At 52.8% G+C, this 15,221-nt stretch overlaps 3 protein-coding genes across 3 annotated transcripts; 2 read left to right on the forward strand and 1 right to left on the reverse strand.

The window, feature by feature from the left end:
• CCOS01_13783 (uncharacterized protein) lies at positions 1 to 1,258 on the reverse strand (the record flags this gene model as incomplete). Its single annotated transcript, XM_060461928.1, has 2 exons — positions 1 to 954; positions 1,004 to 1,258. The coding sequence occupies 2 exons, from the start codon at positions 1,256 to 1,258 to the stop codon at positions 1 to 3; spliced, it is 1,209 nt and encodes a 402-aa protein (XP_060307648.1).
• A 2,097-nt stretch (positions 1,259 to 3,355) lies between these two features.
• On the forward strand, positions 3,356 to 4,606 carry CCOS01_13784 (Mob1/phocein family protein; the record flags this gene model as incomplete). The annotated part of the gene is made up of 3 exons (XM_060461929.1): positions 3,356 to 3,857; positions 3,907 to 4,018; positions 4,066 to 4,606. The coding sequence occupies 3 exons, from the start codon at positions 3,356 to 3,358 to the stop codon at positions 4,604 to 4,606; spliced, it is 1,155 nt and encodes a 384-aa protein (XP_060307649.1).
• An 8,560-nt stretch (positions 4,607 to 13,166) lies between these two features.
• Positions 13,167 to 13,712, forward strand: CCOS01_13785 (uncharacterized protein; the record flags this gene model as incomplete). The annotated part of the gene is made up of 2 exons (XM_060461930.1): positions 13,167 to 13,430; positions 13,515 to 13,712. The coding sequence occupies 2 exons, from the start codon at positions 13,167 to 13,169 to the stop codon at positions 13,710 to 13,712; spliced, it is 462 nt and encodes a 153-aa protein (XP_060307650.1).
• Between the last annotated feature and the right edge of the window lie 1,509 nt (positions 13,713 to 15,221).

Below are 15,221 nucleotides of genomic sequence, written 5' to 3' on the forward strand. Positions count from 1 at the left end.
TCACTCCGAATCGTCATCGTCGACAACGTGACGGCGCCTTCCTCTGCCACTTGGCTCCATGTTGTCATCATCATCTCCATCGGCGTCTTCGTCATCCGAAACCCGACGCTTCTTGGATCGTGGTGCCTCGTCAAGGAGCTCCTCATCGTCATCGTCATGTTCAACCTCGCTGACCTCGTCATCACTAGCCACGATGAAGTCGTCCTCCATGTCGTATTCGTCTCCTCTGCGGGCGCCAGAAGGCAGATCATCGTCAGAGTCATACTCGGGACGTCTTCTTTTTTGCTTCGGCGCGCCAGGCATGCCTCTCTTGCGCGAACCAACGCCACGTCGTCCACCCTCAAGATCGCCAATGGAGAGGCCTCCACTGCGACCGAATCCGCCGCGGGTAGCATCCATACGTGCGGTCTGAGTCTCGCGACGTCTTTGCATCTTCATGCGCTCTTTCTCTGCCTGCTCCGCTTGCCTCTTGCGCAGCTCGGGATCCTGGATGGTGTTGATGATCATGTCCTTCTCCTGAGGCTTTTGCGATATCGACGCCATGCGCTCGGCGAGTGCAGCGAGCGCATCGTCCGCCACTTCCTTTCCGGGCCGTACAATGTATTGATCGGTGACATGCCCAACAAACATGAGGAAGTTGCTGGTCAACTCCGCCGCAGCAGCATAGTAGTGTCCATCCTGAAGCTCAGAGTATGGCTCGTTAGGTCCGGGGGCTAGTGCCTTGGTAGAGACTTCAAAATGCTCGTCTCCGACCGTCATAGTCACAGAACCGTCGCTCCATCTGTGAATCATGGTGTTGCTCTGCAGCTTGTTTCCTTGTCGTCGAACGCGGATGTCGGCCTTCGGTACGTCGGCTTTCGCGTTTTCAATATCGTGCTCGGTAGGCTCGAAAGTCTCGGGATCGTAGATCGTGGGAATGATCTTCATGAACTTGGGGACGCGTAGAGACCGTAACTGGTGATTGTCAGGGCACGTCAGGTGCATCGAAATTCCCATGACTTACTCTCTGGTCTTTCGACTTGGGAGTGCGATGACGTTGCATTTCAACGGCCTCGATGACCTTCGTCTCATAATCGGTCGGCAAAGGGGCCTCGTCATCTCTACCGTAGCCATCACCCTCATCACGGTCGGATGCGTCTTCGCGTACGCTACCGGCGCGACTTCTGTCTTCCTGAAGATCGTCTGCTGGCTCGTCGCCGAAGAGGTCCTCCTCCTCCTCATCCTCGGGAAGCTCGTTCAATTCTTCGGAATCCGACATGATGGCGTTGATTCGTGCGATAGGCGATGTAGTGTGTTCGGTATTGGAGAATTGGCGGTCAATTGAGCGTGTGTGGTTGACACAGAGGTAGATGACCTAGCTTCTTTCCTCTTGCGCGCGGAAGATGCAGCGTGAGGCTTGAAATATCCCTGTCCAATTTCTGACCCACCTGGAGGTCAGTTCAAGCCCGAGTGAGGCTGAAGCACCGCCACACGTGCTTGAAGCCACTTTGTATGTGTAAAACTGCCGAGCGGGGACTTCGGCACATGCTCCAGCTACAGTGGATCTTGTTCAGGGGACTCATTGGAGGTAATTTGTAATATCTCCAACTCGTCTTGTTTCTCCTATTACTGAGGAAATTACAGAGTACAAGTTGTGCGACTGCTTGCTCAGCGCTCACCTCCCCAACCTCTTGTGCGCCACACGAGGCTGAGAAACGTCCCTCCCAACGCCTCTAGCGTGAGCCCAATGGCGATGGAGCAAGACCATTCGGACCCAATTGCTGTGGGGATCGGGCCTGTGCACTCGCTTAATGTGACACTTCAAGTCTAGCGCTTCTTATGCCGCTACTCCTCGTGGATGCAGGAGCGAACGTAGTCTGAAGAAGCTCACCTTCAATCGCCCCTTTTCAGCTTAACCCTCTCTCCTTGCTCGATATCCGATCATTTTCGATTATCAAACGGACTGAACTCGAATCAGCAGAGCTGAAACTCGATAGTCCCAGCCTCTTAAGTCTTCCCAGGAGGTGCGCCGGTCGACCCAACTTTATAACCCCCTCCGATTCCCCCTCACCGCGGTACCTCCTCCTACCATGTCGAACCTCTTTTCAGGAATGTGAGTTGCCTTTCATTGTCCATTCTGTTCCTTTTCCATTTTGCGAATTGCTTCTTCTGCTCTCCCTTACCCCCACTGTTCTCTGCATGATGGAAAGACCGAGAACCCAGCGGGCGATCTACGGTGGCTGCACAGCAGACAGCTGTGAAGTTTGGTTCCTCGGCTAGTGCCGCGGCAGCCCATACTTTGGTACATGCAACACGGCCCGGCCATCACCCGCCGAGACATGGGGTGCATTATCACACATGAAGGCATTGCCAAAACATCCGAGATCAAGAGGCGAACCAGCCCTGGGGATTCAAGCAGCACAGTTGGGGAACTTCTGATGGCTACTTGTTCTTTTGATGAGGAGGGGCTATCGGATAACCTACCTCGGCTGTGTGTGACATTGCTGCCATGGCCAAATGCCAGGCTTGGGATCATCCATCACAGCAGAAACATGTGAGGCATCAGCGGGGACTGAATGCTCAGGTTACCTTCGGCCTCAGTATCATCCTTTGCCAATTTTTCAGCTCGGCTGCAGAATGCACCTTCAACTTCGAAAGGAAGAGAGAGACAGGTGGCAGCAAGGACCCAACCACACTCGAAACCGCCAACATTGAGGCACGCAATGGAGACAAAGGAGGCTATAGCCATGAGATCTCGTCGACAACTGGAATGTCATGATTTTCTGTCGACATATCGTACCGAAGTCATTTGCCCAACAGTCAAGTGAGCTGAGCTGAGCTGGAAGCCGTTCAACGTACGCATGTTTTGTTTGAGGGGGTCCTAAAGGGATCTCGAAAAGGAAGAAAATCGATTGCTTCTTGGACCAGGACGGAAGCCTCGCGTTACTTCATCGCCTCTACGACAAAGAAGTCACTGCAAGATATATCTGAGTCCTTCACTGCTCCACTATCCCCGGATCGTCGTCTTTCTTAGACTGGGTCTCACGCACATGATCTATCTGACATGGCCATTTCCATCGGCAACGGGCCCTCAAGGGCAGGATATCATTGTTGTCACTCAAGCGGGGCAATATGAGCCTACTTGCCAGGAGCCACGACACTTCAAAAATCAAAAACAAGCCTGAACTCTTTTCCTTCCAAGAAATCTCATCAAACACAAACACTCGTCAAACAACCACACTCCCAAAACATCTTCTCAGAACACCAGCTCTGCCTTGTGGCCTAGTTGGCACAGGTCTCAGACAGACATCCCTTCCATTACCAAAAGAAGCCCTCAGAAGTCCCTGATGCTGTGTCTCACTCAGCAAGAAACAACATGGCTGGTGCAAACCCTTATGGCCTGGTTCCCTCGGGTACCTGGTCTGGTGGTTGGGTTCATTATCCTGCTGGACATTTTTCTATGCTTTGCAGTGCTTCTATCAGTCGTGAGATACCATCGACTAATCAGACTCCGATGAATAGCAACGCCCGCTTCCGGGGCCAAGCCGCCAAACCGCCGGGCTCGAACAAGTCTCCAACGTCCTCAACCGCTGGTCAGCCTACGTCACCGACCGTTTCTCAGGGAAGCCAGTCATCCACCAACTTGGCTCCGAAAGTCCCGCCTCTGCCCAACTCTCCTTCGCTCGCCCACTCCATTGGCATGGACGACCAGGGTGGCTTGTCCGACGGCGACGGCCTTCTCGGCTCCTACCATCTGCCACGGCCTATGCCCATCTGGCTGAACTCCAACTATGGCAAGCATATCGTCAAGGGCAACTTTATGACTCTGAGTGCGAGACCCAAGACGGTCGAACAGGGCGAGTGGATCGCGCATCAAGGTACGTAGCCACTTTTACTCCTACACCTCTGGTTACTGATTCTTCGCAGTGGTTGAGCACTACCGCAACCTCTGGAACTTCGTTCGTGTTCTCCACGAGAAGGAGGAAGATGGCTCGACGATCTGCAACGGCACTACGTGTCCCAGGATGTCCGCCGGAGCGTAAGGTTCGCCGACACTTCTTCCTGTCACAAGCTAATAATTCTCAGGAACCACTCATTCACTTGGCTTAACAGCCGTCGGGAACCTGTCGAGCTTCCTGCCGCCGAATACATGACTCTTATGCAGAGATGGATCTCAGGCAAGATTGACGACACCAACATCTTCCCGACCGACCCCTCGGGCGTCTCGTATGCGCACAACGCAAACATCACCACCACGCCCCTCTCACAGCTCACAAACCCTGGTGAGCCCGACTGGATCGGCAAGCGATCAGGTTTCCCGCAGAATTTCATTGACGTCTGCCAAACCATCTTCCGCCAGATGTTCCGCGTCTACTCTCACCTCTACTGGGCTCATTTCACCGAGCCTTTCTACCACCTCAACCTTGAGAAGTCCCTCAACAGTTGCTTCAGCCACTTCATCCTGACCGCCACTGCTCTCGACATGCTCAAGCCTCATGAGCTCGAGCCCATGCAGCCGCTAATCGACCTTTGGGCTGCCAACGGCACCTTTCCACCCGAGTCCAAGGCTTACGAGTATGCCAATCTCCGCGCTGGCGAGCGCCTGATGCAACTTGCCGGCGTTTGATAGACTTCTTTCGGAGACGAGCCAGGCACGGCAGCTAGAGGCACCGAACCTCCACAGATGATGGCCGGCTTCATTGTGTCTTTCGGCTATTCCTGAGTTCTGGAAAGCTTGAGTCTTTTGGAACTTTTTGGACTCATCTGGTTAGGGGGTAGCCGACGCTCTTACCACCGGAATCTTTGCTCGTCAAGGCTGGAAAAGAAGCAAATGGGGCCTCCAGAGCCAAACACGACAACAATAAGGAAACGCAGGTTTCACACGTACGCACGCATTGCATTTGCAGCAGTCCCGGGGAGGAAAGAGAAAGAAACGGGCTGTATGTTGGAGTTTTCGGATTTGCTATGAGGCCAAGCAAGGTCTTGAGACACCCCGTAAGAGAGGCGGCCAAATCGTCTCACAGGGGAACGGCGATGAGGAGGGAAGAGGAATTATTCGTAGACGACGATTCCATACACAATTCACACTTGACTTGACAGAAGGATGCTTGCCTGCTTTGCTCCATTGAGCCTGACTGACCGAGTGATGATTGGATGGCTAGCTACTTGATCTCAGATCGGACCTTCCGTGAATCAACTAGGCGTATTCGAAAGCATGACTGCAAATGGCTCATTAACATCACACTGTTGACTCCTTGAGCCTACATGGAGTAGTGAGTCTGTCTCCATGAGTGTGTGGACCTCTCACATATAAGTACGTAAACAGCCTTAATGAGAGTCGTCCTGAGTATCATTGAAATCTACTTCACGCCCGACGAAGAGGCTTCTGGCTCGTCCGTCGACATCCACATGGATTTAAAGGATTATACATGAAGAATGTATCAACCAGAGCATGCCTGCTCTTCGCGAAGCGTCTAGTCACTAGACCTAAAGAATTTCTCAATCTGTATAAAATCCCATCCAGAGCAGTCGGGATATTGGTATGTCTAGATCACCTTCAGGCCCGCTCCCCCATGTTAGGACTCCAAGAGGCGGCTTGCGTAGGTACTACCTCCGGGATCCTTCATGAGTTTCAATTTTTTTATTCCTCGTCCCTGTGATGTCCTCTCAAGTAGAAGGCCTAGGGCAAAATTTACTGAGATTCAAATTTGAGGTCAATCGAGCGGTAGACTACTAATTAGAGGCGTAAGCAGTCTGGCCCATTTGGGAGACTGAATGATCCATGTGTGCCTACTCACGACTCTATCATATGAGGCTCTTCGAAAATAGAAAGCCGAAGAAACTCGATGACGATATCGAAGAAGCTTAGCGTAGGATATCTGACATTTTCTTTCTATCGTGCTCGAAAGTCAAAGCTGAGAGAATCCACAAGCTTACATGTCCATCTACTTCAATCCGATGTCTCTTCAGAAAGACTGAAGCTTACAGATAAACCTACTTTCTACATGGTAGTCGAGTCCTTTTCGTGGAGCTTGACTCGTGAGACAATCAGACGTCTGTTTGTCAACTGCGGGGAAGAAAGACCAGTGTGAATGAACAGAATGTGACGGAACCTACATATCAGCATCAGACGATGATACCGTTTTCACGACGGTAACCCAAACGAGTCATCTTACTACTAAGCAAGCCTCTTCTCCTCCAACAACAGGATATCTCGGGACTGAGAAGCGTTTGGTGGGAATTACTCTTGCCCCCATCGGCCAAACCTCCTGCTAAGAATGTGTTGCCAAGCATTTTAGATGGCAAAGCCATCCTCAAAGTTCAAACCGATGGTACAAGTCCACGATGGACCTGAGGTGGCTTTCTCACCCAGTCTTCCATCTGTACACCTCATTTGAAGACTTTGGGCTTCGGCATGACTTCCTTTCTGAGCTTCGGAAAAAGTTACAGTAGAAGTGAAGAGGGAATTTGGAAGGTATTCAAGCTTTGTTCTGAGAGGGATAGATATCCTGGCTTCGACACGATGTGCACGCTATCACGATGTAGATTCCAGGAAGCATTTGATCTATGAGATTCATATCGTTCTTTTTTCAATTATGTAGTACTACGCACAAAATAGCCGATGCTGGTATCTATTTCTCCAAGGCTATCCCGCCATACCTCCGTGAACTCGAACCAAAGCCCCAACCCAGCACATAGTACAGGTTACTGAGAACATACCGGAAAGCTAACTACACTTTCTCTCTCGGTTCCGGATCCGCGTCCCGCCAGATTGACGGTCCGTATCAACGAGTTACTCAATGTCATATTTACAGAGTTTATGGGATTGAAAAGTCTGAAGTTCGGACGACATATATATAGAGAGAGCGCTCCGGACGTCTGATCTCTATCCGCACACAGACGACGAGCTTACGCAGACAGAATTCTATTAGATGACATCCGAGTATACAAAACTCTCGGGAACGAAGGAAACCTAGATAGCTTTGACATAGTCTGTTCTCACGTCGGCAAAGAGGATAGTACCGCAACATGCCAACAGCAGCCAAATCGAAAGCGATGACTCATATCCAGATCCCTTATATTCTATGAACAACCATGCAATTTTACAACTGAGGGGGAAACGGGGACTTCAATAGCTGACAGGTTTTACAACCAAGCTCAGTGTCTCTAGCTTAAGCAGAGACAAAGACCACATAGTCCTCCCACACAGATCATGGAATCAAGAAGTTATACACACCCATCTCAACCTCCAACAAGCTCCCCCATGATAGAATAGAAAATCCTGACACAACGACACAAAACCTCGCCATGTGCTTTAACCCCCTTCCCCCAGAAACCCCCAAACTAATTAAAAATACCCAACACGGCACTTCAATCAACCGGAGGTCCAGCCAAACCACAACGCACAGAGCTTCTCTTCCTCTCGCGCGCGCCGACCCGATACTGGCACCTGCTGTGCTTCGAACCTTCTCCCGCTCCTTCTAGTTCACGTCAAGGAGGTGTTTCCAACTTCCATGACCCCGACGGGAATTTCGTCATTGTTCAGGCAAAGTCCGGGATCTACTGGGCTTACTAGCGTCCCCCTTCCGTTGATATTATTAACCCTTGCCCGTCAATGGGCGCCATTTGGAATCATCCATTTCTTGGTATTCACATCCCGCGCGGTACTGATACTGCGAGTCGGCCAACAGCAGTCTACTAGACGCGAGAGTGATACTGAATACTTCCGTACACATTCTCAAACCTTCTCGATTCCCTTCTTCCAAGTTCGAAAGAAGAGTCATCGCAATACAGCTCAGCAATAGTATCCGCATCTACGTATTCACGGCTGTCACCGCCGCCGCCAAGCACCGAACTTCCGTATCCCTTTAATTTTAGAAGACTCCATCGACCGCCTCACCCGGTGGCCCGAGAGACAGGCAGAGAGACGCAAAGAGGGAACAAATCGTTGCCCGTGACTGTCCAAGAGTCTCAGTCGTATGACTGACCTAGTGGAGATTATCCCGTGTCTCTGCAGCTTAAGAGATATTACACAGTGAATCAAAGAGAACGACAGCCCGGAAACCTAGTTACCCGCGGCGTGCGGCGTGCGGCGCAAGCTTGCGTGTATGCAACAGGCATCCTGTAGCTCCGTTTCAGAATATCCGTCAAACGTACAGATGAGTGGCTCCCCCTCAAGAGCCAGCGAAACTCCCCCCAAAGTACTGTGAAATGAACCAATTCTGTTTTTAGTCTTTCAATGTCCCAAATGTCAATCACCTCCCACCCCCGGCGGCGGTACAAGCAAGGGGTCCGAATCCGGATATGCAGGAAGCGAAAAGGAGCGAGAAGGGGACGCTTCACCGCCAACCTGGGATGAAGGCGTCTGCCAGGCACGACTGGACGATAAAAGTGGGACGAAAGAAGCAACCATGCCCAACCCTTCGGGCAGGGAGCGATGAGTCAACATCTCGAACTTCCGCAGAACCAACAGGAGCTTCGGGGCTGGAGGGGACGAGGAAGATGATGGAAGTGGCTGGGTAAATTCAACCGAGCTGAGAGTTTGTTCCAACTTTACTCCCGGGTTGGCTCATTGTCGCTCATCTGGACTTGAACCCTAAGACGAGATCCCAGTTCCCTGTTTCGCGCACACAAGCAAGCAAGCAGACCAGTGCGCAAGGTTTGGGAAACCTGGGTTTTGCTTAGTGATGGACAATAGGCAAAAATTCGGTGACGGAGTCTTGCGACCGACTCTGCAACGGACAGACGGAGAGTCTTGACGATCGTATAAACTGAAGGAGGGTCCGAGGTGCCAGTGAACGATTCGGCCTGTCGCAGCACAGGATCTTGATCGCTTGGATCCGTTTGGGGGCCACCTCGATAACGCATGCGCTGCGGGTTTCTGCGATGCGCCATAAACTTTCCGCTTGCGTGTGGAGGTTAGTTGAGAAGTGACAGAGTGAGGTGGTTGAAGGAGTGCGATAGGCATTGCTGCTGCAGCCTGCGGGACCCTTTCTTCAAGAACATCGTGACAACTGATAAGATGACCTTCTGACTGCGTCTGGCGCCCAGAGCGCAGAGTTTTCATTTCCAAAGAGTCATTGCTCTGGAGACGAAGTTTTTGCTTCTGAAGATTTCCATATACAAAGCGGGATGATAGCCGTACGTGGGATGGTGGCCTGCACGGCCTCTGTTCACCGCCATGGAGGCGTCCCGAATTTGTGGACGGGGAGAGATTCCGGCAGCTCTCTCGAATCCACCAGTCTCAAGTCACTTGTTTGCAACACGGCGGGAACCCTGGGCGTGTGCATGAAAGGGAATCTGGAACCGAATGATCCAAGCTCCGGAGGTTGAAATGCCAGGATACAGCTCTATCAAAGCTTCTAGTATAGGGCAGTACCTTGCGCATCAACTCTGGTGGTTTTTCTTCTGGCGCAGAACGAAAGAAACAGCGAGGATGAAAGACAGCCGATGGCCCAGGATTCTGGAATGACGTCGGGAGGGTGAAACGAAAGCTGTGGACCGCGGCATCGCATCATGGCAAGCGACGGGGGTCGGATCCGTCGCTTAATGCTCAATCTCCGACTTTGAAGCTGGAAGGGCAAGGGAGAGACTCTGACGGTAGCTCCGGAGTGGATCCCGGGGATGAGAAGCTTAAGCTGCCGGTTGGGGCTCACCGACAAAGAACAAAACTGGTGGCAGAGATGGATGTGTCTATGACTCAAATTGAAGAGATTTCGCGAGAAGGACGACCAGTTATTCCATACTCTTCGATCATCGAAGAGGACGCGTAGGTTCTTGGTCATTAATTTGCTAGTCCGCGACACTGGCCACTATGTTGAACTGGGAACCCATTGCTCTCAATGCGAAGTGAGACCGGGGATCCTCACCGGGATGCTAATTCGGAGAGGCAGTCTTGGATCTAAGCCAGAAATCCAGGGAACAGGGGTGCTCTGAAGCGTAAATGCCCCGCTGGGGTCAGCCCTGTCAGGAAACCGTCCCAAGAGTGGCTGTATGAGATATTCCTTCTCGTCGGCAGCCGTAGACCTGGTACAAAATTGAATCAAGTTTCTCGGTTAAGAAAAAAAAGTTCCTGGTATCATTGTATATCGGCTGCGGTCAACCCTTTCCAGGATGTTTGCTGAAAGCCTGGTCAATGGTGGCTGGCTCACATGGCTTCACTTGTAAGCCACAATCGCCAGATGAAGCCTTATCCAAATGCTTGGGTAAAGGGCAAACGACTTGAAAATGACCACCCTTGCCGTAAGACGACTTCCTTGCCTGCCGAAGCACCCTTTGGCACACCAAGAGGAGGGATACGATGGAAGAGGCTCTTCTGAGTCTTAGGATAGAGGAGCAAGTGATCTCGATCCGATAGGCTGGGTCGGGCAAAAACATACGTTTGGGTACGATTCCGATGTCAGCCGCGCCGGCTTCCAAGAATAAGAACTTGGCAGGAGAGAAGGGCGAGGCGGTGGGCATTCTGGGAAATGAAGGGCTGTGGTCGTGGCCGGGGAACAAGATGACGACTAAGTGAGACTCTTGTTCATGCAAGGCGCATGAGAAGCACGATGAGGCAACGCGATCAATGTTGAAGAGACAGGGGAGCTTTCCGTGTGGACAATCCGAGTCGAAAGTGACAGGCACGATGCGGGCGTCGGGCGTATTGGGATGAGATGCCGTCGAAGAGAGGTGTGCCGCACACCGTACGCAGCACATCCAATGGCGGGTTTGGCGGTCTGAAGCTGTAAGTCGTATACCTGGAGTCGTTCAGACGATGAAGGGGTCGTCGGCCGAAGTTGGCCAGGTCTAGGCCATAGGTTGGGCTCCGTCGTCAGGAACGCGTGAGAGGTAACGAGGGGAGACGGCGTATGAGAAGTCGGCGCTCGGCTCCAGCTCCCATGGTCGCTGACCTCGGCGTGGACTTGGGTTGACTAGAGTCGAAGTACCTCAGGCACGGCGGAGGCATGGTCAGGTATCCGCGGCTGTCGTGTGGGTGATGTTCTCATCGAGTGGTTTCTCTCCCAGTAACCACTGACAGAGAGCCGAGCTGACCTGACAATAGGGGACCGATCTGGCCAAGGGCCGTTCAAGTTTTGGTTGGTGAGGTAGTCGTACGCAGTAGAGTGGACTTGGGATTCACAGCAATCGAGAGTGAACAGTGGATGTCGCAAGTTTCGTTCGCGTCTTGGTAGCGGAATCCGCTCGCCTCACTTGGACGATTGGTTCATGACGGGGACGGCGTCGGTCCATTAACGGGTCGTTTAAGTGTATGCTCCACTTTTCAAACGGCGCCATCGCGTTTCCCATTGTCGCCAGGTGCCCACCCGACCTCTTCCCACCTTCCATTCTTTCCAGGCGTGCACAGGCATGGCAGGTTCCTTCCTTCCGGCTTTCGCGGTGGCCGAGTTTTTCCAGAAGGTGAGGAGACGACGCCGACGACAACGACGGCGGGGGATCCACTTGCCGGGTTGGGATGGGAAACGCAGCTACGGAGGAATTTCTTAGCTCAGCCGACCTTGGTAAGTATCCAGGTATCCGTACATTAGGTAAGGCCGGTAAAGTAGGAAGAGGAAAGAGAGCAATCACACCTCCATTCGCTACACCATACGGATTCAATGCGAGGATGTGGGAGTGCAGCATCTCGCCTTTGCAGATTCACCAGATTGTGGTCCCCCGGGGTCCATCAGTGGAGTCACGCATGATTCACGTCGCCGATGCATCTCCGTGACGTCGCGACTCCTTGAGCACCTCGCTGGTCTTGATCCGGTCGTCTGGCGCGCTTCAGGACGCGAAACGCGTGTGATGAATCACTGGCGGGGGATTGAGGAGCAAACACATACTGCGTACACACAATGGCCTCGTCTACTCCAGACCACTTCCTCCTCTGGGACACCTCACCAAGTGACGAGAGATGAAGACGTACCTTATTGACGGATGTTCCTCCAATATTGTAGAGCGGGCCTCGAGGTACCTTCCTCACCTTGCCTACCTACCTCCTCGTTCCATTCATACCTGCTCTGGGCACGAGGCCCGAAACAAGCACCGTGGCACACCGACAAAGCAGAATGAGGGTCTTCAAGTTGGTGATGGGCCGCTGTGTATGCGGCCATGAAGCACAGTGGAGCTGGTGGCTCACGCGTCTCTTCAGGCTGAGTGGCTGGCCGGTGTTGGACGTTGTTGCTTGGGCATCACCGGCTGGCGTTGGAGAGGTTTCCCGGATGTTGTTTTCCCAGCCACCGACTTTTTGATCCCCTGCTCCTTTGTCCTGGTTGTATCAAACTTGCCCCTCTATCCGTATGGCCTTTCTGCGCCTGTGTGCCTCCCGATGTCAGAATTGACTTTCGTCCGTCGGTCGATGCGCCCGAAATATAGGCGATGGGTGGCTTTCCGTATTCCAGGGATGTGGCTGAGAATTTCGTCTGAGGGTACGAGCATCATCCCGACTTCACAACGGACGGGGTTGGCCAATTGCGCATTGTGTCTCGCGGGCCCGGGAGAACAAACGGGGCATTCTAGTTAAGACAAGGAAGTTGGTTAGGAACAAGAGAGAAAAATTCTACGGCTACGGCATTTCGGCCAAGGATGGCAGAGTGATCGATCGGATCGGGAGGGGGCTATTGTCTTCCTGCTGGATCTCTCGTGTCATTTTTTGGTGGTTGAGGCTTGAACAGGTGAGTCGCGACCCGGACCAGATGATCTGGAGAATATTGGACGATACGACTCTGAATGGGGACTCGTCATGCTCTATCTCTGAGCCCAAAGGTAGGTACTGATATCGTCGCCAATATTAGATTAGGTCAGATTCCCTGGCTCAGTGTGGCTCCTTTCGATTAGGTTGTGCTTCGCCTTGTCATGGTTTGCCTCGTTATCTGATTTGGCTGCAATGACACTGGCGTGCCTGCACTACTGGGGAGAGCTGAACATGACAGTCGATAGCATCATCCTCATGGGATCTGATACGGAACGGGAGGAAGGGTTTCCATTTCCATCCACGCTTCACAGTCAATCTCCCAGTGTACCGCCTTTGCCTCGTAGCCAGTGTCCAGACCCGTGTGATCACCCCACTGAAAGCCGAGCAATAGGAACCCGGAGACGAGAAACAGTGGCTTGCTAGTGGATGCAGGAGGGCTGCGACGGGCTTCATAGGTCACGTCTCGGGGGGTAAGTTTGGGGGGTTATTCTTGGGCCCTTTGGGTATCAATAACATGAGAGTAAGTGAGCCTATCGCGCGAGAGACAGCGGCCGTCGATGCCCAACCTGTTGGAGCTGCCCTCTCCGCGAGTCCGCTCTCGTCCAGTCTGAACCAGTGGATGCGGGAGGCAAGGAGCGAGAACCGCCAGGGCCGTCATGTTGTTCGCAAGGGTCCTTTGGGGTGTACCGTGTGCTCACCACTGAAAGGACTCATCTCACCTCTTGACTTTGTATCTTTCCTTCCGTTTTTGGTCATCACCATGGCTTCGCCCATCAAGGTACGAAGGTACGTCATCCTTGGCCGTTTTGCCATTTGTTAGAGCGCTAAATGAGGGTAGGAATTGTGGTGCCTGAGGAGATAGCAAGATGTGGAAGGAGTCCACTCACCTCCCCACGTTGACCGTTTACCCTCAACGACATCTCGGGCACAACGGTATCCTCCCCTCTCCCTTGTCCAACGGTCGATTTATTCCGTATCCTTCCGTTCAGGCTTCAGCCCTCCGTCCACTGCCGTCCTACGCCACCTTCTCTGCTTCTCTCGGTGCTTCCTTAGCCACTGAACAATGATTTGCCGAACGGACAATGGCCCAAGCTGCAAGCCCAACCCCCACCGTCTGCGAGCCGTGACCGCCATTCCATTTTCGCTCATCAAGTTTCCCTTCCCTCAGGTCCCTCCAATCCGTCTGCTTCTTTTTTAGGAAAAAAAAAAAAAACTTCTTTTTGTTTTCTGCCTTCTATTGGGCGGTTCCGGCTTGCGGCCGAGCCGTAAACCCCTCCACCGGGCCTTTCATTGTCGTCTCCCTCTCCCTTGACAAGACCTGCCCGCCGCTCGCCTGTCTTCCGGCAAGATCCCCGTCCACCCAGACCCGGCGCATCGAGGTCACGACCCAAAAGGCCCAGAACTCTGAATCTCTTGTCATCCTGCTCACCTCTGACCTCATTCGCCGGCCGGACGCCGTCGTTCCCCCCAGCGGTCCTACACTGACAGACGCATCCCCGGCCACACTTCCCAACTTGCCCCCCCCCCCCCCAAATGGCCCCAGTCAGTGAGCCACTGGGCCGAGAGAGCGCACAGAGAATCCAGTCGGAGCACATCGGCTGGACGTGGGGTTGGGTTTCGCTTTGGCTCTGAGCAATCGTCCACCTTTCGACTTCCATTCCGTGACCCTCTCTTCTCTGTATTGGCTAGTATCTTGCCCTTTTCTGCCCGCCCTGAGCGCGCGCGCCGCGTTCCTATCAATCCCCAGACTCTTTGCAATTCGCAAGCCCCAGGTCTTCTTCTAAACCAGTCCCTCTCGGCCTCCAGGTACATTGCCCCTAGTTTAGTACACCGAACAATACCTTAGCCCGTCTAGCCTGTTGCCTTCTCTTGAGTCTTGGGCACCGAGAGAAGGCAGTAGACACTGGCAAGCAAGTCTATCAAGTTTGATAGAGTCCGTGAGGTGAGAAGGAGAGTTCGAGGCGGTCTAAAGCCAAACGGAACCCCTGCTCAATGCTCCCTCACTCTGTCCGCGCCCCACGTCTCGTCCGTGTCTTGTTCCAAGGAAGCATTCTACGGCGCCGTCTGTCCGTCGCAATAGTAAGTGGTGCCCATCCGTTTGCCGTTCTCAGGGCTCTCTCGGTTTCGCCAGATTTGGATCAAATCATCGCCACAAGACATTATGAAAAGACACTGGCTACGGATGAACTTCCGAATAGTATTAACAAGCCAATGCGAGAAGGTTTACTATTACCGCACACAGAATTACAAGACGAATATGGGCTAGCAGGTATTCACTGTGAAGCCCCGAAAGTATCTTACCTAAAGGGAACAGGGACAAGAGGACTTATCTCGCCTTGGCATCATGATCTCGCTCTCTCTCTCCCTCTTCCCCTCGGCTCACTCTTCTATCTTGCTCGTCCTATAATCAACGAAGAGTATGGCCGCTCCCACTCGCCAGAAAACTTGCCTGGTTCTCTCTTGCTGACTGGGCCCGTTGACCACACACCCACCCCGTCCCTATCCTCGGCCACCCTCCACAAACAAGTGACCACACACCCACCAATGCGCATCGCATCCCACCCGCAAC

This window comes from Colletotrichum costaricense (assembly GCF_030867565.1).
Source record: "Colletotrichum costaricense strain IMI 309622 chromosome Unknown Scaffold_18.1, whole genome shotgun sequence".
NCBI lineage: Eukaryota > Fungi > Ascomycota > Sordariomycetes > Glomerellales > Glomerellaceae > Colletotrichum > Colletotrichum costaricense.